The following is a 27989-nucleotide window of genomic DNA, read 5'->3' on the forward strand; positions in this document are numbered from 1 at the left end:
CTATCTGCTGACCTAGACCTGCTGCTTTCCTTTGGTGGAAAGTTTTGTGCTAAGGTGGCTGGGAAATCAGCACTATCGTACTGACACCTGCTCTTAGTGATCTTTTCGAGCCCCTGAACTCCCCAGCTCTGCTACTTGGTGGTCCTTGCTTGGTAATAAATATCTACCAGTCTGGAGCTGGGACTTTCTGGGACTGCAGTACTGTAGGTCTGGTGCCTGTCAGACTCCAGAGGCTTCCAAACCAGGGCAAACTGGCATAGATTGGCCCTGTCCCAAACCTGAGTGTCCTGGTGGGTTGTCTTGATGTTCCAGCTTCACACCCTAGAGGTCTGGAACAGACACACACGATACACAGCTGCGTTATATTTACTTGTGGATCTCGCAGCTCCTTTTTACAGCAAATCCTCGAAGAACCAGTTTCTTCCTAGATAAAGACAGTATTTCTTCTCCAGGAGGCTGTTTTATGAAGCACCTATATTAAGTGTGAGCCTTGCACAGCCTGTGTGCATCTTTGGTCAGGAGGCCACTGTGTGAGAGTCAGTGGTGAGGGCACATCCCCCACAGCTGAGCCCTGAGAAGGGAGACCTGCAGCTGCAGCTCTTAAAGGCCTGATGAGGGGCCTCATTACCACCCAGCTGTGTAGAGAGCAGCACTGGCAGCCTGCAGGGGTGAGGTGGTGGCTGCCTGCCCTGAACCAGCTCTAAAGAAGTTGTGAAAGGAGCAGACAAGGAAGGGGAGAAGCATGAGGCTCTTCACAGCTGCCCAGGAAATCATCAGAAGAAAAGGTGAGTGTGAATTCTCTCTGGTTTTGCTGTTATTGTTAAAAATAGGGTAAGTGGTGGCCCTGCTGGGAGAGGGGTGAAGAGCTACAACGCCTTGTGTTGGGGGACAGGGTCTGCGGGATGTGCTGCTGTCTGCTCTCTGTGCCTGACTCGGTGCTGAGGGACAAAGAGCCAAGCTGTACTGCTGGGATGTTCCAGGAGGCTGGGGCAGGAGGGGCTGTGGCTAGTGCTGGAGCCTTTTCAGTGGCCAGACTCTTCCAGTTCTGACAAACAGGAGGAGCATGGCTGGGCCTTTAACCTAGTCTCTTGAACCAAGAAACAAGTGACAGGACAAGAGGGAATGGCCTCAAGCTGCGCCAGGGCAGGGTCAGACTGGCTCTTAGGAAGTATTTCTTTGCAGAAGGGGTTGTTGGGCGTTGGAATGGGCTGCCCAGGGCAGGGGTGGAGTCCCCATCCCTGGAGGGGTTGAAGAGTGGGGTTGACCCAGCGCTGAGGGATCTGGTGGAGTTGAGAACGGTCAGGGTGAGGTTCATGGTTGGACTGGATGATCTTCAAGGGCTTTTCCAACCCAGATGATTCTGGGATTCTGTGGGCCTGGAGGCTGTTCTCTAGCCCAGGGACTCTGTGGCATCAAACCCACATTTCCCAGGGGTACCTGTAGGACTGTGTTTCTCCAGCAGCTTGCTTAGCTCAGTGCAGAGATGTCTCGAGTTGGTCACATTTGGCTGAGGGATGGTTGTTGTAGTAAAAGGGTTTTTTTATGGATTATCCCAAACTGGTCACATCCTTTAACCATTTGAAAAAGGGGCGAGAAAGCTGTGCTTGAAGTGGTGGTCAGGTAAGGAACTGGTATCAAATGGCTGCTGACTGAATATCATTGGCTTGCCCCTTTCATATGCCCTGCTTGGCAAGATTCAGCTGTGGTTTAACAGGCTGCGAGTCAAAGCTTTAAACACTTTTTGAGTCCTTTTAAAGTGTGTTGAAACTCTGTGCTAATAAAGCAGCAGTAATTATTTTAGATTCTCTAACCTATGCAGATTGCTGGATTTGTTCACCCAGTTGGTAGCATTTTACTTGCCCTGGGTCTTAGGGTGTAATAGGTGACAGTATCAGAAGGCTTTTTTTATTGCATGTTACTTTTTGTGCTAAGAAAATGCTGATTGAACTTCCTTAAAATGTAAAAGTGGTGCAAATTACAATGCATGTCTCGGGAGGACTGTTAAACTCTAGTTCTACGAATAGGCTCAAAACTAAGGTTTAAGAGAAGTTTTATTATAGAACACCCATGTGCTGTTAGGGCTTAGAAATCGGTTTGTGATTTTTTTAAGGGCTGAGCTGAGGATCAAATGGCCAAAGAGTTCAAAAAAATTCATATTTGTATGAAAAATATGTCAAAGTTTCTGTTTATTTCTAAGGCCATGCTAAATATCTGTGAAATGGTGTGTGAATTTGACTGTCCTCTGCTTCTGCTGTGCCAAAGCTGTGGCCTGCACGTGGCTGTGATGAAGCTGTTACTGTGTAGACCTTAAATCAGACCAAGTTTTCTGGTCATTTCAGGAAAAACACTCTCATGCTAGTAGGCAACAGTCATAAAAGCTTTGACGCCTGACTTCCTGGCACAGTTTTGGGGAAAGTACATCAGAAGCATTCACGATGACAGGCTAGGTAGGAGCTGGTCTATGCAAATAACTACAGTCCAGCAAGATTTCTTGTAAATTGTCTGTAAATCAAGGTGGAAGATAGTAGGCAAAATTAAACGGGATTCTTCAAGCAGATTAGAATTTTACTGTTTAGCTGAGATCTTCCTAGAGCTGCCTCTGCTGCTTTCTGTAGGCTGTAGTAATTCTTGCTTTGTTGTCTCTGAACTGGGTGTGCTGTAGTTATTGTAAAAGACTTGGAGGGTTTGAGCTATATGTGTGCCCCCTGTTTCTGAGTGGGAGTTGTATTTAAGGAGAATTTTGCTGTTTCTACAGAAAACGTGTGTATTCGGTTGAAGCGTTCTTTTTCACGTTTTCCGTGTACGTTTTATGATTCCTGGCAGCTTTTTGGATTCCTCTGCCTGTCTATTGCTCTTTGAACAGCAAAGTGGAAAAAAGCCCTCAGATACTAAAATAAGTGAGAGATGTGGATCTTTTTTTCTTTTTTTTCTAACAAGTCTAGTCAAACCACATTTTCCTCTGTCTGTGCTTTCCATCAGTCAAGCTGGGTTAAAATTCCAGCTAGAGTAAGGGCTAGCTGAATGCAATCCAACAACAGTTAGATTGCGTGTCTTTCTGTAGCCAGAAGTGCACTAAAATGCCACGTGACATTGGAGCTGAGAGCGAGTTCTGTATCTTTGAGTTTTAGGATTGGGTTGGTTTGGTTGGTTTTGAGCCCTTCCCTCTGACCAGAGCAGGTTTCTGGTTTTTCTAGACCTGGATCCCCTGCAGATGAGGCTGTGAATGCTTGAGGGAGCCTGGTGTCCTGCTAATTGCAGCACAGGCATTTAACTACAGGTAAAGCCAGTTCAGCTGTCCCTGCCTCCTCCTCTCCTGGTCAGGGGATGGGTCTTTGCATAACCCAGTACCCACATGCATTAGTGTCTTGGGCCCAGTTTTAAACCTGCGGGGTCAGTTTATGGCCTTTTTTCAGCGCTCCCTGAATCTGTCACATTGTTCACTCTCTCCTCCTCTCCTGTGCCCAAGTGAGCTCGTTTGCCTGCAGTGATGGACAACTGTGGCTAATTGGAGAGGAATGGGAAAGCCACGTCTAGCTGAGCTGCTCTCTGCAGGTGGTGGGTAGATGTGACCTAGTTGTCAGTGGAATCATCCAGCTTGCTTGGAGACCCGTGAGCTATTTTGACAGCTGGAGTGAGCTGACCTCTGCGAGGTATCTGGGAGGAAGTAAAACCAGTGAAGCTGAGGATCGTCCCTGCTGCTGTGAGCTGGCTGGGCTTGCAGGAGGGCTCTTGCCTCCTGCAGCTCTGTGAGGGAGAAGTGAGCTGGCTGGAAGGCGAAGCTTGGCGTACTGGATATGGGCAAGGAGAAGGGGCAGGAGGAAGTTATGTCTTTTCCATTTGGCCATTGTGATATTCCTTTGGGAGGTGGTTTGGTTTTTTTTTTTTTTGCTTCTACAGCTGAATTTTTGTTTGATGATGTCACTGCTTCTTCCCTATGTAGTCTCTGAATCATGAGCCTGTCTCAGTAAGGGCCCTAAGACTACTGCACCTCGTGGCGTGCGTTTGCTACTGACTGCTTTCTGTTAGCAGCCGTGGGAAGGCGAAGGGGCACAGGGAGCCTGCTCCTGCCGGAGCTGGACACGGGAATGGGAGTGCTGGCTGAAACCCTGCACTTGGTGTAGGAAGCTGCTGGCCCTGTGTGAGCTTAGAGTGCCCCGTGCCTGAGGGCAGTGCCATGGCTGAGCTGTTGGGAACTGGCCTGCTCGTTTTTCTAGCTACAAACAGTAGAATGGGCAGCACTGAACTGACTCCAGCTCTGGGGCTGGGTGTTGCTGCTAGCGAGGCCTTTTCCCTTGCTGTGGTGTGATTTTTCATCATATGATGGAAACCTTTTTTCCTGCCCCTCTCTTACTTGGGCAAACAGCGTGAAGTGCAATATTCTATTTTCTTTGCTGTGGTTTAATGGATCCCTTGCGCTCAAAACGTGCCCTTTGGGGAGGCAAATCTAGCTTGTGAGTCCTCTTCTCTGCCACAGGCGGTGGCGACAGCAGCTTGCGGGCCCTGCTCTCAAGGGATTCACCACTCTCCTCCTTTTTCCCTCCTGTGTCTCCTTGGCTGTCTCGGCTACGGCAGGTGCAGGAAGCCACATCTGGTCGCTTGGGCAGCATTTGGTGAGGGCAAAGGGCCAGTTAGTAGTGAGCTACATTAGCCGGTGCTTGCCTGCTGTGCAAGGGCTTATTATAAAGCAAAAAGGTTTTATTTTAGTCATCGAGCCTGTTCAGGCAGATGTGTGAGCTCTATTTATTTCTTCTGCCCCCTGAAATGATACACAGCCAGCAAAGTTTTGTGCTTGCCCAAAGCTGGGCAAACTCTGCAACATTACTTTCTAGGAGGCCAAGGGCAGTGCTGTACAAAATAGAGGCAGTATGCAACTAGTTTCATAAGAAATTGCTATTTAATCTACTTTTTAGAGTAAAAGTGCTCCAAAGGGAATCTCGCGTGTTTGTATTCCGTGACTCTTGAGAACAAGTTGGTGTTTGTATTGGTGGGTTTCCAGGAGTGCTAGTGGAATGGCACAACGCAAGAGAAAGCACCCCTCGTGCATTGCTCCCCGCAGACTTCTCTCAGATGATGTAAATCAAATGCTAAGAAATGCTTGTGACGGTAATTTATTATAGAACTGGATTTCAAGTCTTGCTACACCACAGAGATACTCTGCACTGTTCCCTTTGTTCAGATGTGTGGTGGGAAATTGAACAAAAGGAGCAATTATGAAGAGTCTCAGCAGCCCAGTGCAGGTTCTGGCTGTATTAATGGTTTCCTCTGAAATGTGCTTAGTGACCTAAGAAAGTATTTGAGTCCTGTAGAGGTATCACCAAATTCAGAGTTACACCTCAGCCATTATCCCCAAACGTGGTAGAGGTCTGTAAGATTTATGAGGTAAACTTTGGGGAGGGGAAGGGAAGATATTTTTGGGTCAAATTCTTGCTCTGACAGCAGAATTAAACCTGCATACTTCTGGCCTCATAGATTAAAAAATGCCCTTGCTCCCTGTACGGCTGCAGGCCTGGCTTTGTGCGGCTGTTGGGGTGTTCTCAAACGCTCTTAGCTCTGACACGAACCCCGCTACTGCCACGGGGAGGCACCAGCCAGAGTGGCCTCCGGGGGTCTGAGGTGGCTCCGAAAGGGAGTGTTACCTGCTTTTTCACATTTTCTTTGTTAGATTTGGGAGTGAATCAGATGTTTAACTTCTGAGGACTGCTTGAGTACCTCCAGGTTAATAGTTGTTTTAACTCTCACTGTCTCTTCTGCGGCAGAGAAGGATCCTAGAATTAGGATTTTTCTTAGACACTACCATTCTGGCTGCTTTTCGATGGAAAGCAGGTAAACGTACTTCAGCTAGGGAAAATGCAAGTTAAACTTACTACTTAAAAAAAATGTTTGAGCGTAGGAAGGGGAAATTAATGCCTCTTTATCTCTTGTCTTAAAGCGTAACCTTAGCTATATATACCAAAACAAATTTAAGATGCTAAAACTGCAACTGCCTTTTCCACAGAAGTGTCTTTAAATATGGTTTTTCTCGTTATTAGAAGAACAGAATAAACAACAGCAGCTGTGTATTTTAAAATTACGTTGTTAATAAAATCCTGGTACATTTACATAAATGACAACATTAATGTACAATTAACAAAGCATTGTAATATTACAGCAACAAAAGAGGACCTACATATTTGTACAGATAGCTGGAGCAGCTACTTGAAAATACTTTCCAAGATAAAGCCTTTTGTGGTATTTTTCAGGCAGACCAGTGATAATTTTGAAACATCTGTATGGCTTTCTGATAATAAATAGGGTTACTGAAGCTGGTGATCGTCAGAAGTGGGTGTGTACCTAAAGCACAAATTGGAGGGTGCCCTGACCAACTTGCCTGTCAGTACTGAGACAAGACTGATCATTCTTGTCCTTGCATGCAGTCTGCCTCCGATGGAAATCCTTTAGGAAAGAGGTGATGTCAGACTTTGATGGAGTTGTTGGGAGATGCTGGAGTTTGTTCTCCTTCCCTTCACCTACCTCAACCATGTCTGTGTTGTGCTTTGGAGCTTGGGCCCAGCTGAGCCGCCTCCTTCCAGTGTGTTTAGTTACAATATTAATTGTTGCATTTCTAAGAAGCAGTAGTTCTCCACTGAAAACTTGGCTTCGTCTCCTTCACCTACCTATAACGAACAAAAGTGTCTTAGCAAACGCTTTTGGTGGGTGCTAACAAAGATCAGTGTGGGAACACCTGAAGGTCTTTCCTTAAAGATATTGGTAAGAGCAAGGTCTGTGTTTTTACACAACTAACTGCTTTCCTAAGGTTGGGATTATTTAAAATCAAAACACACACATGAAAACATTGCTTCAGACTCAAAACTGTAGATTGAACTGTCTCCATTTCATTCTCCTAAGTCAGCCAGCTAGAAGGCAGCCTCAAATGAGTCCTTTTGGACCAGAAACAAGTCAGCTGTGAACAAAGGAAAAAATTGAATCTTGGCCATTTGAGTTGAGGCATCTTGTTCAAGTGCTGCTGCCTAAATGTTAGACTGCAGCCTACCTCTAGGAGCCTGTCAGGTGCATGCTGGGCCCAGTCCCCCCTGAGGTAGCGTAGCTGTGGAAACATCAATTCCATGGCTGAGGCTGTGGAGGTGGAGACTAGAGGTGAGAGCTTCTCACCCCAACTAGCTCCTGAGAGAGAACAAACCACCAAGCTGTATGTTCCTCAGGGTCTCAGGGAGACTTTTATTGCTATTTATGCTGCTGGACAGTTTTTCAGCACAGTGCTAGCTCCTACTACACCTGAGTCTGTTAGAAAGCATTTTTTATGGTGTCAGGTTTCACAGATAATGTTCAGAAACAGGTTTTTAAGGTGAAAGTGATAGATTTCACTATCAGGCCTTGATAGTGAAAGGGTAGACAGTCTTTCTTTCTTCTCTCCTCAAAACGGATTCAGATTAACAACTAGCACAGTGAAACCGTATTAAAAAAATACAAAAAACCAATACTCCCCTCCCTGCCCCAGCTCGGTTTTTCATATTAGGTTTAAAGAGTAATTTCAGAGTTAGTATTAGTTTCTACTCAGCTTTGAACATCTACAAAATATCTCTCTCTCTCAAGGTGCAAACAGTTTGGGGGAAAACTTATGTCAGAGTCTCTTGCCAGGTGTAGCCACTGGTGTTTATTACTATAGTGAAGTAGTTTGTGGACTCCAGCCTTTGTGTTCAGACAGGTGACTCGCTGAGCAGGCAGTGGTCCAGAGGGTTAGAAAACTCCTTCTGTGCAGCCTTTTTACAAGTAAAACATCTAATGCATATGAACTAGGTGGCCATTATGGGGTGTAGACAGACACTTAAGACTACATATTAGGTGTTGGGTTGCCTCACTTCTCTACAGCCCTGCGTTGTGCTTGTTTAAATGGCAGCGTTGATCTTCTCTTCGGTTCAGGCTCTTCACTTGCATCCTCAGTTCTTGTTTGCGCCGTGACAGTGTTTCTGTGACAGTAGTAGCACAGAGAAGCCAGCTTCCCCCCTGGCTGTGGACGAGGCCCAGCACCCTTGCCTGGGGGGCAGCTGTTGTGGGGGGCTTTCAGCAAGATCCTGAAGGCGACCAGGAAAGCCAGAGCTTTGCCTGACGCCGTGTCCCCGTGCCATTTGAACTGGGGCTCCTGCCACTGCCTCCCTCCTGCCTCACACCCTGGAGGTGACGTACACGGAGTGCAGGCGGCCGGCCAGGGCTGTCTGCAGGTCCCGCAGAGGGTCCAGGCCTTGCACTTTGCTGTTCCGGCTGTAGATCAGCTGTTTGAACGAGTCCTGTTCTAGGAGAGCGCTCATGTGCTTGAGGAAGAAGCCTTCACAAAATGAGGCTAGTTCAGGTGCGTTGTGAATCTGCAGAAAAGAGGAAGATCAGTTAGGCTTTTCTGTATGTCACAGACCTAAGGGCTTTTGCCAAGAAAGGCTGGACCAGATGATCCTTGAGGTCCCTTCCAACCTGGTCTTCTATGATTCGCCTGAGCTTCTCCTTTCTAATGCTTTTCCCTTTAATGTTTTCTAAGACAGAAAAAGGACAGTAATAACAGTGGAAGAGCACTGAAGGTAGGACCAGTGATGGCTGATGGTTTTCTTTTGGTGTGAGTTTTGGGCCCCTCACTCCAAAAAGGCCATTGAATGACTCGAGTGTGTCCAGAGAAGGGCAATGGAGCTGGTGCAGGGTCTGGAGCACAGGTGTGATGGGGAGCGGCTGAGGGAACTGGGGGGGTTTAGTCTGGAGAAGAGGAGGCTGAGGGGAGACCTCATGGCCCTCTACAACTCCCTGAAAGGAGGGTGCAGAGAGGGGGGATGAGTCTCTTGACCCAAGGAACAAGTGACAGGACAAGAGGGAATGGCCTCAAGCTGCGCCAGGGCAGGGTCAGACTGGCTCTTAGGAAGTATTTCTTTGCAGAAGGGGTTGTTGGGCGTTGGAATGGGCTGCCCAGGGCAGGGGTGGAGTCCCCATCCCTGGAGGGGTTGAAGAGTGGGGTTGACCCAGCGCTGAGGGATCTGGTGGAGTTGAGAACGGTCAGGGTGAGGTTCATGGTTGGACTGGATGATCTTCAAGGGCTTTTCCAACCCAGATGATTCTGTGAGCAGGGAGGCATTAAAGCTTTTTTCTTAATTCCTTCCCCTGCTGTCCTGCTGTTGGCAGCGCCACTGGCCTGCCGTCCACTGCTAGAGGAGCGGAGCAGCTGGCTGATGAGGGGGCCAGGGTACCTGTTCAGCTGTGCAGGCGGGGAGCTGGTGTGCCACAACATAAAACACTGCACTGCCAGATGGTGTGCACAGCTCATGGCAAGAAGAGTACAGTTCACAGGATGTGAGCCTAACTCCTAGAAAAAGGAGCTGAACATAGGAAAAGAGGGATGTTACGCTTCTAAAACAGGTTAGGTGGATTTCTGGGTGTGATCTGGGTCCCTTTTGCTTCAGAACCAGTGGGGGAAGCTCAGTAATAGAACAATGAAACTCAAGTTCAGTATTAAGAAGCAATGCGCACGCACGCACCCCCCCCCCCCCCCCCCCCCCCAGTTTCTGGGAACTTTGTGCAAATAGTAATTTAAGGAAAAGTACTAAAGGCCGTTAGGGAATGTTCCCTTCCCCCTCTCTATCGCTGCGTACTGTTAAATCTTAGGTCCCAGAAGAAACCAGCCTGAGTTCCATGGAAAAAAACAGCCCAGTGCGAGAGTCAGGAATGGCAAAGGATCAGTGTGACACCACACAAAGTAAAAGGGCTATCAGCCCTTTGTGGGGTCTGACCCTGGAGACTTTTAGGAATGGCAGAGTATTTCTCCATGGTTTAATTGACAGTGTGGATTATTTGCTATACAGGTGACTATCTGTGTCACACAACAGAGTTTATCTGTGTCACAACAGAATTTAGGCTAGTTCTGAAGCTGTAAAGAACATCATCTGGGAGCAGGAGCACTAGGAAAGGGTTCATCTTAGCAGCTGTACTATGATCAATTGCCCCTGCTGCTCTGAGGATTTGAATCTCTTCGGCTTTGCTGGATGATGTTGCTCCATCAGCCTGTTAAGACCCTTTCCCCTGCTCTGCAGGGATCTCACATCAATTCCAGACACGATTGCTTTGGACAAGAAAACACAGCGGGGCTGTGCAGGACTTTGCAGGCTGGAACTAGAACACATCTCACTTGTAGTGGGGGTAGAGTTACCAGCAGAGCAGGTGCCCGCTCTGTGCCTGTTGTGTTTAGTTACCAGAACGCGACTGCAGAAAACACACGTCCTGGTTCATTGGGATTCTTAAAGAAGGTGGTTTGGCATATACCTTTGCGTATTTATAGATGTTAACAGAGTTCTCCATGCTGATGGTCTGGGCACAGAGGATTTCACAGTGTCTCTGGAGGCCGTCCAGTTGAAACAGGCTGGCAGCAGACAACAGCTATCAGGACAAGAGAGAAGCTATTTGAGATCATGAGCCTTGAAAGGCTTTTAGGGAAGAGAAATGGACAGAACTGGTGATTTCCTCTCTGAACAATTCCCAGCTCCCTGTTTTAATGGCCGAGTCCTCATGAAAGAGCAGAAAGGCCACTCCATGCCTAGCTGAAGTGACAGATTGCCCCTCTTAGCAAAGGCTTGCTGCTCCTGCAGGAAGTGCATTGGTGCTACCTTCTGTCACTGTGACATATGAGCTCTAGATTGCTCAAAACCCCCTTTCCTCTCTTAAAAAAAATAAAATAATTGTGTGTAGTCTTTAGCTGCAATCTTTAATTTCAGCAGACTACTGGTGACTGAGCAGCATCATTGTAAAAGGGCCTGTTTGTAACAGGGAAGTGCTCTTAGCCCAGTCTTTGAGCACCATCAGCTGCTCTGAAGAAGTTCAGCTTGAAATCGGTTGTTTCTCTACACTCCCATGGTGTTTGGCCTGCTGTGGGCACCCAGGCTGCTCCCTCAGCTGCACCTTTCCTGCTCCCTCCTCCCAGGACAGAGGGGACATGGTGCAAAGCAGCCTTCCACCCTGCTCACGGTACCAAAACCACCATTGTGATTTCTCTCCCTGCTGATGCCCACCCCCACCACCTTACAGACATAATAAAACATAATTAGTAGTTCTTATTTCTAAGCAACTGCGTGTTTTGAAACGTTAAGCTTATTTCAAAGTGTTAAGTGTGCTCCTGGATTGGACGCTTGCTGTTAGCTCCTGGACTTTGCCTTTCAAGCTCCATTTATGCCCCAGTGCACTTGGCAAGACTTAGAAGAAAATGCTCTCACCTCTAAGATATCAGCGGTGGGAATTTCCATAGATTCTGTTCCTCCATAGTATAAATACTGCATCAGCATCTGAAATGGGAAGAAGGCCAGGCATGAAGCTGTGAGCCTTGCACTCACAGGAGGCTGCGAAGGGCTGCGCTCTCCTGAGCAGCCGGGAATCGCCTGGTGTGCTGGCTCTCGCCTCCGCTCTTGGCTTTTCTTTCTAGCATTGCAAATCTGTTGCTTTCTAATACTCTTTTCTTCCTCGGGCTCTGAAAAGGGCCCTGTTGAGGATTTTAGGCCGAGGGTGACAGCGTTTCTCTGAGCAACACGAATGTCCTTGTACAAGGGTTCCTTGGATCAGGTTTTGTAAAGCCACGCAGGCTGGTCTCGGGCAGAGCTGCCAGCGAGCTGGAGCACTGAACTGGCCACGCCATGAGCCACCAGCATCTGCGTCTCAGGGACCCCCCAGCCACTTGCCTGCCCCGCTGTGCGTCTAATCAGCTTCCAGCCCCCCATCTGGGCCAGAGGAAAAGGCCTAATTGTTTGCAGGGAGAGCAAGAGGCAGCTTCTGCTCTTTGATCTACATGTGCGCACCCCCAGCTAAACCAGCACTGTCTTATCTAGGGGGGGACTGGATCTGCTGGGGGAAAGGGAAGTTGTTCCAGTGTCCTGGGCGCTGCATGAGCAGGTGTGGGCACTGCACGCTGTGCTTACCACATTTCTAACAGTAGTGATAACAAAACTAAGCTTCTACTTTTAAAATTGCCTTATTTGTATAACAGAATTATGGGGGAGCAAAGCTCCTTTCCAGCAGAGCCCTGAGCAGATCTCTGGTGGCTCAGCATTCTCCATGCACCAGGATTGCTGTAGAATGCCATCATCCCCTTAACTCATCTGATTTTATTCACCATCAAATTGTTTAATTCTGTGAAGTATTTCACTGGTTTAATTCTTTCTGATTTGTTGCTCTCTCCAGTGAAACAAAAGTTCAGCTTTAGAAACCTTTTGATGCAAAAATGTTGTTAAAGAGCTTGTTTCAATATACATTTTTTGTCATGGCCTGAGCTGCAAAATTTGGATGTCACCTATCCAACACAAAACTCATGTAGCCCCTTTCAGGTAGAACAAAGATGTTCTTAGGGTCAACTTCATTCTCTCTATGTGAGATGACAGTTTTGCTGACCAACAGCTTTCTGGTTTGTTTGCTTATAGAAAAAGGAGAAGCCTCAACCCTGTGGAGAAACAGTTATAGAACCTGTTCAGCACTTCAGCTTTCCCTGTTCTGTACCTTTCTTCCAAATTTGAAATGCAGATCTAGAAAGCTGGAATAACTGAACTATCACATTTCACTGACTTGTTTGTTTCCTTGGGTGCGTGTTAAGTAACCCACTTTCTCTCCATCATGACTGAACCTCCTTTAGGTCTATTAAATATGGAAATGTCATAAAAGCAAAGTGCAGTTCTCACTTTGCTTTTCTTTGAAAGGGACACCGTTGATTTCTGATCATCTGATTTGAATCACTATGCAGCCTGGCAGTCCACCTGCTGTAAATAAGTTTACTTTTTGCTTAGCACAGTATGAAAGTGGTGTCTTAAAAAGTATGAAACTACTTTCAGCAGAAGATGAGATTCTCCTGCTTTGTGGAGTCATCATCTGCCTAGTAAGAAAATGAGAATATAGGCTGGAGGTTTCTGTTCTAAGGTTGGTCCTAGCTGAAAAGTTTTGAGAAAGATCTGAATACTACTGAAATACAGGTGTATTGAACTCCATTTCTACTTGTACATTACCTGTGATAGTAAGCCTTGGCTTAGTCTCAGCTTCCAAGTATGTGAGAAGATGAAAAGAATAAAGAAAAGGTAGAGTAAGTTACATACCTTAAAAATATTGTATTTCATATCGCTGATTTCAACAGTCTTGCTGCCATGGCTGTCGTGTTCTGTTTTATTGGTCATCAGTGTCTTAAACCTGAGAACAGTTTTAACAGATTTCTGTATTAGTGCTTCACATACTGACAAACAGCCTAAGCAAGGGGAGAATAAAGATCCTTCCTTGTTCCTGTTTGCAAGTTGCAAATGGAAACATTTCTTTCAATTTAACAAGAATTAGTTTAGAACTTCAGGGACAACTTAACCTGTAAATTAGTTGGGTCTGATCCAGTTCCACCCTGTAATAGTTGCAAAACACTGTTACTATGCCAGTAACAGAGAAAGAAACTACTAACTGCAAGTGTACCAGGTCAGGGGTGAGATTTCCAAGAAATCTGGAGCAAGTGTAGCTCCAGCTAGCAAACTCTGAGAGGGGGAGTGGAAAGGCAGCGCAGGGCTGGGTATGTACCCTCCAACTGCTGCCCGGGTTTTTAGGGATAATTACTGGTTAGTTTATGTCGATAGAGCTCTGGGACTCCCTAACACATACTAGGAGTAGCTAGAAAAACTCATCTTTACTCTCCAACTATTCTTAACAGTAGCAAAGATGATGTGGCTTGGTCCTGCAGACCTGATTTATGGGGTGTGGTCTGTATCCTTAGCAGCTGCCTTACTGCAATGAGGGAGTGAGAGCTGGTCAGACAAATGAGAGACTAAAGGGCCTCCCCAAACACTCAGCTGGGGGAAGCAACTCACCTGTTAGATGCAGTAACCAGCAGGACTTTGTGTGCATAAAATAGCTTTCCTTCTACTAAGAAAGTTACATCAGACATTTCTTTATTGTTTAGGAAGTGAGGATCTGTTAAGGTAAGAAAAAAAAAAAAAGAGTGAATATTTTTTGAAACTGGATGCTTTAAAAAAAACCAAAATCACAAGAACTTCACTCTTTGGGTGAGCATCTTACCTAGCCGAGCTGGCAGTGTCTTTCGGATTTCAGGAATGCTGGGTATCGGGCTGGTGCCGTAGCAGTGGGTGAAGATGGACGCAAGCTGCTGATTGATGGAATCATTCTGTGAGGAAGATGGAACAGGTATCACCCATTGATCAGCACTTTGTATTGAGCAGGTTTCAAACACGCTGCAACAGCTCACTTGAGGCTTATAGCGACTGTGCCTGACAAAAATAACCCCCAGAGGGACAAGAGCACGATCTGAACACAATTCTCTCAGCAACAGTTTATGGACCAAACTCTGTCAAGGGAAAAAGAGTCCAGCAGCAGCTCATCCTTCCAGCTCTGTCAGAGGCAAACCTGCAGGCGTGTACTCAGCAGGGCTGGATTCATACTGGCTCATTGTCAGATGCCAAGTTCCAGCTCCCAGTTTGCAACTTTTAGTTCACCAGTTATATCTCTTGCTTTTAAGTTAAAGCACAGTTACAATGTATGTTGCAGTGACCAATTACGGAGGTCTCGAGAGCTGTATATGTGTGTATATAAACTCCCCAGTTTGTGCATTTCAAATGACTCCCATCTACAGTCAGAAGGCAGTGTCCCCCGCCCAACATGAAGGGTGAGAAGAGATAGGGACTGGGTGAACTTATCTGCAAAATGGGGCAGCTAAACCATATACCACAGATCAAATCTGTTCTGGACATGCCTTGAAAAGCAAGGAAAAACCAGACACAGGCAACCTTTAAATAAAAGAAAGAAGTAGAAGGAAAATGTCGCTGAATAAAAGCATTGTTCAGAAAACTCCAGAAGATATTGCTGAGAACCTGAATTGCCCAGTTCTGTATTGATAACTCTTCCTCTTACATTCCTGTGGTTTCAAAAGCCTGTTCCTGAACTGGACTTTAACAGAACAGCCTTCATTTCTACTGAAATTACTGTGAGAACTGCTTTTGTGGGCTGTATTATGAATTTAGATAAATGCTATCAGGGCCCTTTTCATACCATAACTCATTAGGGACTTGTAGGCATTCATGTGTTCTTGAGCACTACCTTGTACAGTAGCAAAAAACAAACACTTGATTTTGATATTGTTACAAAACTAATAATTACTTTGCTGGTTTTGAGGATATCAAACATGAGCTGCAACCCTTCGTTAACCAGTTCTTCGTTATAGTCCTCTTCTTTAATGGTGACAAATTCCCGCAGGAGGGTCTGTACGACTGAGTAACGGGACTGGTAGAAGGTTGTCCGGAGGGACTCAATCCACACATGGAGCTTCCATGGGACCCCTGCAACCACAGCACAAAGGACAGTGAAAGATGATGATATGTTGAAGTGCCTGTGAGTGGATTGTCCTGCTGCTATTACCAGCACTGCAGGAGATCTTTACATGCATCCAAACAGCAGATACATTTTTGTCTTGGTATTAAAGATGACCCAATGGGGTCACTAAGTGACAACAGCAAAGGATTGGTACCAGGAGCACAAGTTGGAACTTCCTGCTGATGGTTCAGGACCAGAGGCTCCCTAATGTGTATTTAGCTTCATGATTAGTCAGAACTACAAAATAAATTAGACCTGATCTTGTAAGAATACCTAGCCCTACACAAACATGGCGTGAGGTCTTTTCTCCTGGTTACCTCTAACAGTTTAGACAGAGAAGCTTCAAAGCTTCTCTTTCCCACCTTCAGATCAAATCTGTTCTTTCATCTTAAACCATTTAATCTCTGGTGTTGTCTTTGTTTTTGAGACCAGCCTCTAAACACTGAATTTTAGGTGTCAGAGTATCTGACAAAGAGACACCCCTTGCTTTTGATACTTGGGAACAGAGGATCCAGCCAAAAGTGGGGGACATCCCAGATCAGTAGGAATTGAAAAAAACGTGTGAGGAATCTAAACCACTTTTTTATTTAAATTAGACAGCTGGTTCCCATAAGCTTGGGATAGTTTTGCAGTTGGGGTTACAGGTTGTTCTCCAAGTGAAAGGGGCAGAGGAAAAAGCTTTTTACACCTTAAATGTGTACAGTGCTTAAAATAAACACCTTACCAAGCGCCCTGAGCTCCATGGTGATGTCTACGTAGCCGTGCTCAGCGCTGTAGTACATTGCCTCCTGCAGAGCCTTCATTCTCGTTTTACAGAGCCTGACTTGACCCTCGCTGGAGCTGCCCTGGCTGGAGGTGTCACTCTCTACTCCCTCTGCTAAAATCTCCTCCAGGGAGAGGACATCTCCCTTCAGTTGCTGGGGCTGGGTCAGGAGCTTGCGCAGAACATTCCTGAGGAAGAAGAGGAGATATCGCTTATGAATAAATGAAATATTGACAATTTGGACAGGACTGTGGTGATTTGGGTTTAGGGGTCTGGCTTAGTGAATAATGATTTCCTTCCCAAAACCAGATGGCTGGCAGATATGGGGCAGCATTTAAACCACTTGTCCTTCCTTGTCCCACATATGAGAAATTGATGCCCTGGTAGCAAGGGCAAAAGAATGGAACATGCTCCTGTACCTTCGTGGCACCGGGTGTGTTTCAGAGTGTGAGGGCAAAGTGGTTTTGATTGCAGTCTATACTTCAGCATTCTGCTAGCCTTGAGTGCGGTAACATCTTAAGCTCTGCAGTAAGTTTTACCAGAGAGCCTGTTAGAACCCTGGATGTTTTCCCAAGCAACCACCTTTGAGCACTGTTAGGTTGTTTCAGTCAGTCCCACTTCCTGTATTGGTAAGTAGAAACCATAAAAAAAAGATAGTTCTGCATCACTAAATCCAGGGAGAGGGTTTTTTTGGTTTGGAATTTCACACAGCAGTTGCATGAAAGAGGCTTTCTTGTTTGTGTCCAGCCGCTGTAGAAAGCTTGCGTGGCTGGTGTCCCTGCAGACAGCTGGGGCCAGCTGCAGCAGACATTCCCCAGCCCAGCAAATCCCCCCAGCACTCAGCTGTGACGCTGAGTTGCCACTAGCTGGTGCTCTCTTTGCACCCACGCCGCTCAGTCTGACTAAAACCAGTGAATTTTGTGCTTTTGGATCACCCTGCCCTGTCCGGTTGGAGAACAAGCCTTGAATTTCACAGTTTGCACAAGATTGTGGGAGGGGAACAGAATTGGGAACAGAACAGTGTTTGTGGAGTCTTATGCTGTAAATAACAGCATTAGGCCGTTCCAGCTTTGCAGAGTTTGGGCCTGGGATATTTTCCCTGCTGTATCCAGATGCACAACGTACCTGGAGGAGCAGTTTTGGCACCGCTGTAAGGCACAGCTGTGTTCAAGCAGGGCAGCTACTATTTAACATGCTACTTGCTGTAAGACCCTGCAGGTATCTCTCAGCCCATCTACATGGGCGGTTTCAGGGCTGTTTTAATTGGCTTGTTACGCTCACATTTTTTTCTGGGAACAGAAGGATTTCTGGATGAGTTTGTAAGTAACATCTTATTTCTAAAGAAGCACCCTGAAAACAGGGTTGGAAAGCCCAGGCTGGCTTTTCAGCATTTTAATAACTTATCTCTTGGTCAGCCATCCAAAAACCAGAGATGCAGTCAACCAAATTCTGCCGCAGCTTATTTTTGCCACCTTAATATGACTAGATTCTGCCTCAGAACATGAACCACACTCTCATAACCTACCCACAGGGGGAACTTAGTCTGCTCATGTATGGCCTAGAACCAGCTCTTACTCCCTCTTAGTGCTGCAGAACTAGACCAGTGAGTGAGAGAATAAGAAAAAGCAAAGATCTTTCTGTTGTGTTTTGTGCTTTTGACTAAAATAGAATCCCTTTCTGTTATCAAAGTTATAGTTGCTGATTAATGAAAGTCTTGCATCGTTTTTTCTCAGAGATGTAACAGAGAGCAACTACCAGTTTAAAGACTCTTTCTAATTCCCCAAAATGCTCAAAAGGCACTGCCTACATCCCACTCAGAATAGTCTGAGAAACTGTGAGGCACTAAAAAATGGTTGTTGCCAGGAGAGTCTTAAGGCCATCTTCTGAACTGCAGCCCCAGGGATGTGGGTCTAAGACATGTAATATAAAGAAAGCCACATGGGAATACCCACAGCAATAGCCTTGGGCAAAAAACCCCCTGTTCTGACCGTGAACGGAGCTTTACCTGTGCCCATGTGCAGCTGAGTGACTGAAGCAATTCATATCTTCATGCAGCGATGACGACATCCCATTGACTTCCAGCATACTCAGGAGCGGGTCAGCGCCCCGACTTAGCAATAAGCTGACCAGCTCGTAGTTCCCTAGGAAAAAATTGACAGAAATATCATGAGGATTCCATGTCTGTTCCCTCTTTGAAAGCAGGTAACAGAGGACTGGAAACAGACACTGTACCAGCAGCTTCTATTGCTACCAGCAAAGGCTTTCAGAGCACCCTGCAAGCGTGCGTTAGGCTTGGGAACAGCTCCAGGAGAGAAACTGAGGCACAAAGCACTTAAATCACCTCATAACGCACAACTAGCTAGAGGCAGAATGAAGGGAGACAAACGGGCCTGGCGCTCTCAGCACAGCAGCAGAGCTGCATGCAGCCAGCACAGCTGGGCTCTTCAACTGAGGGTGAGGTTAATGGGGGAGGCCAGGAGGGAGCCGCGCAGCCGAAAACCACCCTGCAGACATGTGTATGGGTGCAGTCTGTGTCCAGCCAGGTTCCTCTCCACCATTTTCGTTAGCTGGAGTAGTGAGCAAGAGACCCAGCACAACAAGGAGCTGTCATTAGGAGGGGAGGAGGCCATTGTTTTAATCCCTTCACTACAGCCTGATACAGAGCAAGCCAGAGACTCGTCTTCATAAACGCACAAAAATGAAGCAGAAAGAAATTGAGGGAAAAAGAAGTTAAAACAGAGGTGAAAAGTGCTGAAAAACAACAGGTACGTTTAGGCTAGCACAGACTTGTTCACAGAATGCTAAACTCCTGACAGGTAGCAGAAATGCAGCGTTTTACTTGTATTTAATAAATGAATGAAACAAATTTCTTTATATAGCAGTTATTTTTCCCCGGGCTGAATTTAAACTTGTTAATTTTTGCATCTGGAAGTTATTTAGATCCAAGACATGCCTAGACTAGACAGTAGCTGGTTTATGTTTCTTGACAGTGCCCTGTGCAAAGTTGTTTCACTCAGCTTTACTACTGGCAGGAGGTGAGTGTTGGGACTAGTCGCAAAAGCAGACACTCATTTAGTGCCCATCAAGCTCTTGCCACATGCCAACAGCTGTTAGTCGCTGCCAACCCAAACAGGGTTCCTTACCAGTGTTTTAGAAATTTTAAAAATGTTGACTTCTTAGTAGCCAGCTCCCTGTGCTACCCATTTGCTCCCTGGCCTGTACCCACGGTACCTTAGATGGCAGTGCAAAGCGACTCCTCCCGCATTTTACAGATGCCGGACCCGCGTGTGAGTTGTTTGTGGTGGTTCTGTGGTAGCAAGAGACAGTGTGTCCAGGGCTGCCCCAAGCTTACCTGCTGCTGAAGCCAGCTGGAGAGGGGTCTCAGCGTAGTTGTCCTCTCCGCTGTTCACGGCAGAGCCCTCAACGTGGGCACCAGCATCCAAGAGCAGCTGCGACAGACACAGGAAAGGCGAGGAGTTGAGAAAAGAGCAGCTCAGAAAGAGCAAACAAGAGGCTCTGTGTTAGAAAGGAAAACCAGCACGCACACAGAGGGACCATCTCAAAGGCAAAAGCAAAATACCTATTACAAGGCAAATTTCTCTTGTTTCCTCGCTCAGCCTAGAACTAAGATCTTCCCATGAATGTCAATTTAGAGTTTCATTTTCTTTTGCTTTACTGTGCTTTCAATATTGAGTTTATGCTGGAAAGGTGCTCAGCTGGCAGCTTGGAGAACATAAACTTTTTTTTTTTTTTTCTCCAAATCTCCTTTATGAACATGGTTTTGCAATGGTAATTTCCTAACTCCAAAGAGCTCTGCAATCAGAGCTCCTCTTCGGCGCAGGAAGTCTCTCTTATTTAGTTTCACGCTGTGCGCAGGAAACGGGCACCTCCAGGGAATTAGCCCTGGGGGCCAAACATCCCTCTTAGGCTCTCGGAGGAGCCCTGGCAGCGATGTGCCACCCACAGAACCTGCTTTCATTGAAGGCACGGAGCTGCTCGCAAGTGAAATTACCCCCCTCCCAGATGAAGGGGAGAAGGTTCCAAGATGAGGGGGACCTTTTATGACCAGGCGGGGGTGGCAGACAGCATCGGGGCACCCAGAGCTCCGCTGGCGGGTGCAGGGGGGGGTTGCTGCCCCTCTCCCCTGCCCAGCTCGGCTGCAGCCAGCAGCGGAGGTTCTCGCACTGGGCACAGGAGTCCCTCTGGCTGTATCCTGTAACAGCATCACAGTTTCAGCTATCCCCAATTAGTGATGACCTTGGCCTTGGCGCACACACAGCACACACATTCACATTTTTACGATAAAACACTTTGCAGAGCACAACTGCAGGTTCATTTCTGTCTTGAGATTCCATGCAAGTATTGCACGGTAGACCTTAACTGGAAAGGTGATTTTATACACTGATTTCAGTAAATGCTGACATTACCCTTTTAATAATAGTTACCAAATGAAAAAAAAAGTAATCTTTAGAAGTTTTAACCAAAATAAAAGAAACAAACACTGAGTAATGCAGTCCAAGAGGAGCTTTGATATACTTGGCTACATCTCCTGGGAGAATCACGCTCTTATCTCGCATGTAAATTAAGGCTGTCCAACCTCTGTAATACCAAAGGCTGCCCCGGCAATTTGCCAGGTGGGATCTAATCTTTGTAATTATTTACAAATGCACACAAACAAAAAATGAGTGTGTGCAGCCTCCATTTGCTTAAATCTTTTTTTTTTCCCCTTCCTTTGAGCAGAAGGTAAATTAAATTCACCAGCAATTGACTATCTGCTGTGATCAGTTTTGAATTCCTCTTGAAGTTGGGGTAGGATTTCCAGGACTCCACCCCATTCCACTGCCCCCAGGCCTTAGTTCCCCAGAAGAGGGAGTGGGGAGGATGCGAGAGGCTCAACTCCCCCGTCAGCTGAAGTCTTGTTCGTGCAATTCTCAAGGATTGTGAAGGAAGTTACAGATCATTTGCTGCCATTAGAGCAGAAATCAGCATACACTGAATTTCTGCACATGTAAATTTATAAAGCAATTAACATCTAATGTCAGAAAGCATCCTGATCAAGAGCTCTACCTGTAACCACTCCACATGAAGCACTAGTTTATCTAATTGCAAAGAAAGGATTGTGCAGCATTGTTCTGGAAGTGGTAAGCCATGGACCAATACTGAAACCAAAGAAAAATAAGGAAACAGACTGTGTTTTATCATCAAGGCCTTGCTAGGAATTGTCAATTCACAGTTTCACAAGAAAAGCATCGGTTGCATTCTCCTCATTTTCAAAAGTGTAATTTTCCACTGGTTTTAAAAGGCTTCCACCAAACTGCACAGGGAGCCCGTGACGGAGCCATGCCCAGGAAGCCCAGCCGTAAGGGTGCTGCAGGTCAGGCCCTCCGTGTCTCTGGTAAAGATTCCAGACGGGGGGTTCTCTCTGCTTACCTGAACGACAGAGATGTGCCCGTGTAACACAGCAAAGGTGAGAGCAGTCCAGTGCCGGCTGTCAGGGTGGACTGATGGGTATCGCGGAGAGGTACTGGGAACCTGGGGGAAGGAAACGGGTAGTCACTGGCCACTGCACTATCTGTCTGCCATAATCTTTAGACTTGCATGGAACTGGCTTTTCTCTTTGTCAGTGACAACCCCAGGGAATGGGAACTTACGCCATTTAGAGAACACTGCTAGCACGAGTCACTCTGTCCAGTCCCCTGGGCCTTTTTAATGGGCTTACTGGTTTCTCCTAGTGGCAGCTCCCTCAGGAGGGAGGCCCCTTTACCTCCCCCCCCCCACCTATTAGACTTGCCAATGCCAATCATAATTGGAGCCACTGAGTGCTCCAAGAGGTTTTGAAGGTTTTCTTCCCCCCTCCCAAATCCCTGAAGCAATAATTTCTGAAAGAAGTGGCTTGCTCAGAAGCTTACAGAAATGAATCCTTCAGTTGCTAGGAGAGATTTCATAACCGCTCCTGTTAGTTTACAGATGAATAATTACGGGGAGAGGGTCCTCTATTACTTACTGGTATATCTAAATTCGCTCCAGCATCTATAAGCATTTGGACCATGGCTTCATCTCCAGCAGCACAAGCGTACATTAGTGGGGTCATACCCTTCAGGAAGATGGAAAAAAAAAGTTACCTTTCTACACCTACCAACAGCAAAACTGTCAGACACAGAGAGTTTGAATCTTAACATACAGAAGAGAGCGTGTGCGGGCATGCATGTGTGTACGGACAGCATACATGTATGTTCAAAACATTTTGGTTTTGATGCAGAGTGGGCAAAACGCACTAGTGTTGGAAATTGATGTGGACAAAACATCAGGGGACAAGATTGCAAGAATACAAAAGGGATCACTGAAAATCCCAGTCGTGTATTGTCCACAGTTCTTGAGCTTTCTCAAGGCTGCCAAAAAAGAAATACCATTTCTTGGATCATTTGTAGCCAGATGAACCGAAAGCAGAAAACAACACAAAAATACACAAGATTAATTTATTTGGCAACTTATCCCCATTGCTAAAATCCTATTTGCCACAATATTTCAGCATTTCAATCACATAAATTTCTCTCTCTCTATTTAACCAGCAAACCATGACGGCTCAGAGATGAATTATGAGAGAAATGAGCCTTACTCATGGAGCTCATTCCAGAAGTAGCCAAGGACAGAAAGGAAATGGCCTAGTAAAATCCATTCCTGCTCACATCCTACAGCTTCTCCCCCCTCCTTAATTATTGTGAGCATTTGATTTTTTCACAGGCAGCATCTCTGCTGCTCATTGTGTAATAATACAGCTTCATCTTTAGAGACAGACGTGGATCGTATAATAGAATTACACCTCACACTGAGGAGTTCTGATCTTGTATCTGCAAAGGTGTCTTTTCAAAACAGCCACAATTCCAATCTTCCTGCATTTGAGGCAGTTACACACATTTGCAGAGATGTTTCAGGGTGGGGAGGGTGACTCTGTTTGGCTTTTGGGGGTCTTGGGAGGATCCACTCATTATGGACAAGTAAACTTAACCCAGAATTTAATACTCAGGTCTGCAGGCACAAGCCCATATTTATTGCCACAGTCAGGGTTCTAAAACTACCAGGTTTGTATAGACTTGTCTTCCTTTTTTTTTTTTTTTTTAATTTGCAATATCAGTTTTGCATTCCCTGCTTGTTCCTAGTACACAAAGGGAAGAAGAGATCATTTTCCTACACACCTCAAATCCTGTGAAACCAGAGTGCTGCTTGGTCCCCACTAAAAGTGAATACAGGGTCCTGCTCCAAACTCAAGTTTCTGCAGATATGTTCTGAATTCTCTCCTTCTCTCTAAAAATATCTCCATACACATACACAAAGTGTGTCTCAATACACATTCCTCAACATTGGACACAGTCATGTTCTAGGAGCAGTCAAAATCTGAACCTGGATCTAAGGCCTGTACGTTAAATAAGTCCAACAGTTCTGTCTACTGCAGGATTTGCAACAAAACTTTTGCTGTACTTGTCAGGTGAGAGGTGGTCGCACCTGTTTGCAATGCCTCAGAGGTGCCTGCCTACTGTGCAGTGTGCTAAGACAACACATCATAACCAAAAGAAATCAGGATATAGGAACTGAGCTTACCAGGTGCCAGTGTTAAACGTTCTTCACGGAATCCCAGAATCATCTGGTTTGGAAAAGCCCTTGAAGATCATCCAGTCCAACCATGAACCTCACACTGACTGTTCTCAACTCCACCAGATCCCTCAGCGCTGGGTCATCCCAACTCTTAAACCCCTCCAGGGATGGGGACTCCACCCCTGCCCTGGGCAGCCCATTCCAACGCCCAACAACCCCTTCTGCAAAGAAATACTTCCTAAGAGCCAGTCTGACCCTGCCCGGGCGCAGCTTGAGGCCATTCCCTCTTGTCCTGGCACTTGTTCCTTGGCTCAAGAGACTCATCCCCCCTCTCTGCACCCTCCTTTCAGGGAGTTGTAGAGGGCCATGAGGTCTCCCCTCAGCCTCCTCTTCTCCAGACTAAACCCCCCCAGTTCCCTCAGCCGCTCCCCATCAGACCTGTGCTCCAGACCCTGCACCAGCTCCGTTGCCCTTCTCTGGCCACGCTCGAGTCATTCAATGGCCTTTTTGGAGTGAGGGGCCCAAAACTGAACCCAGTCATCGAGGGGCGGCCTCACCAGTGCTGAGTACAGGGGTAAGATCCCTTCCCTGTCCCTGCTGGCCACGCTATTGCTGATACAAGCTAGGATGCCATTGGCCCTCTTGGCCACCTGGGCACACTGCTGGCTCATGTTCAGCCAGTTCTTGTCCTATGACAGGACAGAGACCGGCTTTCTGTTGCCATGCCTAAGTCAGTTTTCCCCAGTTTGGGCATCTGGCTTTGGCTCATTCCTTTACAGGAAGGGCAAAACAAGCTAGCTGCAAAGTTCAGAGGGGGTTTCACATTCCAGTGATGGCAGAGTTCACTGCTGGAGTTTGGATTTAACTCTGTCTGGGATTGGTAGTACAACAGAGGAAACTTGTGTAGCTACAGAGATGAGTTGCTCCAGACTCACGGAAGTGGAGAATTTGAGAGCAACAACATGTCTAGAGGGAGCCTGTCTTGCCCTCCTTGGTCAGCGCCAAAACACTGCTTTGAGCTGTGGGAGCTGCGTTCTGCAGAGCCACCAGCTCGCTACGGTCCCCCTGTTCACAGTAGGACTGGCTAGAGGATGACATCAATAGGATGACAATAAATAATCTGCTTTGAGAGAACAAAAGGCCTCCGGGCTACATAATTAACTGCAAAAACTTATGAAAAAAAAATACAGGAAGTAAGTGGCAGACCTTCATAATATAAATCTGCCACTTTTGTCACTTTAATGAAGTCAGTATCAAGGGCACCTATGATGTGATACCCCACACCTCTGCGACCACAAAGCTTCTTGTATTGGATATGTAAACAAGGCAACTACATACCTAGGTAAAAGCTTGTGCAGGAGTAGTTTTTGCTCGTATTTGTCTACACATTCACACTTCCTTTAAAACTGCAGGATGGTGGAAAGTACCATGAAGCTGTGCCAGTTTCAGAATTTGGTCTGAAATGCTACTGCAATAAAATGCTGTCTATGAGAAAGCCTCTACTTGAACATAAATCCTTCCCACGGCTAAATATCCTATTGTTTCTGAGACGTGACAGCTCATTCTCACTGCTGTGACAGCTACGAGTGTTTATGTGGGGGAGTTTGGTGTTTTGTTGTTTGTTTTTTTTTAAATCTAATTCCATGCGTTGAATGATGCTCCAGAGAACAGACTCTGCTGTTACTTGATGGGACTGACAGCACAAGCAGAAGCAGCTGAAGGCTCCCCAGACTCCCAAATCCCCATGGTTCAATGTAGCTGAGCACTGAGCAGGGCAAAATGAAAAACCAGACCCATCAGCATGACGGACTTTCACCAAAGCTAATACTGAGCGATACCCACGCTGCGGGGGTTCTTGGCACTGTTTCTATATGCCCGACTGTACTGAGAACACGTAACTTGCTGTGCGCCTGAAAGCCATCAGACAGTAACACCTTTTGGTCACTCATCACTGACCCAGACTGGATTTGGGCTGTTGAACCAGAAGAGAGTGTCAGTGGCAAAAAACACTTTGTCTTGACGTTGTCTTAGCATTAGGGCAACATCAGACTTTCCATTTTCAGCCAGCATATTAACCTGTCTTCCATCAGCATCTGAGAGAGGCCATCCAAAGAACAGACCTACATTCCAGCTGATAAAGAAACAATTCACTCCAGGCTTTGACTGGCTTTTTTAGGGGTTATTTTTTGGTTTTTAAGGGATACATTTTCAGGCTAAAACACAAGCTAGAATTAGAAAAGCCTTGCAGAGGCAACTATGATCTCATGTATTGATTTTCTGCATGGAAAGGAACACACAATTTGTTCATGCAAAGAATTTTTGTGTGTGTGGCTGTCTGGCATACCTGATCATCCATGGTGTTAACCCCGTCAGGTCCCAGCACATCAATTGCTTGGTTGATCAGATCTGTCCTCCCACAGTTTAGCATTCGGAAACCCAGATCCTGCTGGAATCTTTCAGTAGCAGCCTTAGCATCCAGTCTCCGGAAGGAACTAAAGCAGCATTCAGGTCTGTGAAAGGCAAAATGATTTCTGTATCTTTTTTTCCCCCTTTTTTTTAAGCCCCATCTCCTACAGAAATCAGGCTTATGAATTTTCATGGGCTTACCTATCATATTATTACCTTCACATTATACCTATCATATTATTGCTTTCATATTATACCTATAATTACCTTCTCCACTGCATAATCATTTCTGAAAAATCTGGCTAACATCACTCATACTGGAGATGGAAGTTTTAGTTCTTAGAGAAATACAGTGAGTTCATGTAAAAACTGCAAAAAAAAAAAAAAAAAAGGTGTCCAAGTAGAGGAACCTCGTTAGTGCCCTCCTCTGAGGGAAAGTCAGGAAGAAGCTCTTGTTCCTTGGCAAGAGTGGTATTGTCCACCCAGCCCCTCACTACATGGGTGACTCTGGACCAGGCACTGCTTCTGGTACATCTTATCCAGCAAAACGGGAAGCAATGCTGGAATATTCCCACACCGTAACGGGGTTACTGCAGCACCGAGGTTATTCTGGTGGGACCGGTGTCACAGGCTGCAAACCTGCAGCAACCTGGTTTCCTTAGTTCTGCTTCTCACAAAAAAATCCCCACCAAAACCCAGCTGCTTTAAATAATTAGCTGTATATATTTTGGATATCATATCTGTATTTTCCTGCTTGTTACAGGATAGTCCATCAAACATATACAAAAACATATTGCAAGGAGGAGAAACAGGTGGAGAGAAAGTGTATCTAATAAAATACCAGTGTAGTTCTAGGATGGAACAATTATGCTGTCTGTCTACCAGACTAGTGATTATTTTGAAACAAGAGCCATTTCTGAAAGAAAATAATGATCCTTATTATTTTGTGAAAAAGAAAATCAAAATTAAAAAAAAAATATTAAATCAAAATTAAATTTAGGCAGTAGAACATTCTTTTTTCCAACACCTTGATGAAAGGAACTGTCTTAACAATTCTGTGAAGCTCTATTAAATCCTTATCCTTTAGATGACTATCAAATGACCTTTATCTCATTTGGAAGGAGCCCAGGGATTCCTGTAAATCTTCTGGTTATCTGCTCAGAGACTTCTAAATTCCAAACCTGGAAGGGTATCTCCTTCACTGAAGAAACACTGCCAAATTGGAGGTGTTGCCTATCTCAGCTGGGCACTGATATGGCCAGCCCTTTGATGTTATTTCAGGGTGAATGCCTCCTCTACTAGTTGTCTGGTTTTCAACACAGGCTCTTGTGCAAACTCTCAGTGAGATATCAGCCTGCCAGGTTTCTTTGAAAAATGAGATTCTTTCAACAGGGCTAACCTCTTCAGGAAACTTTGTATGGCCTGCCAGATAAGTAAAACACTCATCACTTCATGTAAAAGATTCAAGATGAATCTTATTCACGTTTTAATTCAGCTGGTCATTTTCTAATGCTTCTGAACTTGCATTGATGGTGGATGACAAATGGTGAGCAGATGCTATGAACAATACGCTGAGTTAACAAAGATCCCTGCACAGCCTGGTGACCGGTCACATTGTACAGGGGAAACCAGCATCTCACCACAGCTGCTTTCAGAAAGGAACTGCACCAGGGTACAATTTGGGGAACAGTCAGCAGCGAAGCAAAGTGACAGTCGGTCTTTGGAGATACATCTGCAAATAAAACCTGTCTCCGAGGCAGCTGAGTACATGAGAAGACAAGATCTCTGCAGCACCCAGATAGATACTAGATTAGACACACAGTACAGAGCACAAGAGGACAGTAAGGTAAAAAAGGCTTAATGCTAGATATATACAAAT

General features: G+C 45.9%; 1 protein-coding gene across 6 annotated transcripts in view; it reads right to left on the reverse strand.

Moving 5' to 3' along the window:
* Positions 1-6055: 6055 nt before the first annotated feature.
* ABTB2 (ankyrin repeat and BTB domain containing 2) overlaps positions 6056-27989 on the reverse strand; it is a 158794-nt gene continuing 136860 nt past the window's right edge. For all 6 annotated transcript variants that reach the window (XM_074841600.1, XM_074841598.1, XM_074841603.1 and 3 more), the window contains 13 exons: positions 26049-26214; positions 22119-22208; positions 21545-21646; positions 19467-19563; positions 18120-18255; positions 16076-16302; positions 15139-15317; positions 14044-14149; positions 13836-13938; positions 13089-13179; positions 11232-11300; positions 10288-10401; positions 6056-8357 (listed from right to left, as the gene is read on the reverse strand). In XM_074841600.1, the coding sequence (XP_074697701.1) occupies positions 8160-8357; positions 10288-10401; positions 11232-11300; positions 13089-13179; positions 13836-13938; positions 14044-14149; positions 15139-15317; positions 16076-16302; positions 18120-18255; positions 19467-19563; positions 21545-21646; positions 22119-22208; positions 26049-26214 (1678 nt within the window). In that variant the 3' untranslated portion in view covers positions 6056-8159. The remainder of the gene's footprint in view (positions 8358-10287; positions 10402-11231; positions 11301-13088; positions 13180-13835; positions 13939-14043; positions 14150-15138; positions 15318-16075; positions 16303-18119; positions 18256-19466; positions 19564-21544; positions 21647-22118; positions 22209-26048; positions 26215-27989) is intronic.

Source organism: Strix aluco, chromosome 16 (assembly GCF_031877795.1).
Source record: "Strix aluco isolate bStrAlu1 chromosome 16, bStrAlu1.hap1, whole genome shotgun sequence".
Taxonomy (NCBI): Eukaryota; Metazoa; Chordata; class Aves; order Strigiformes; family Strigidae; genus Strix; species Strix aluco.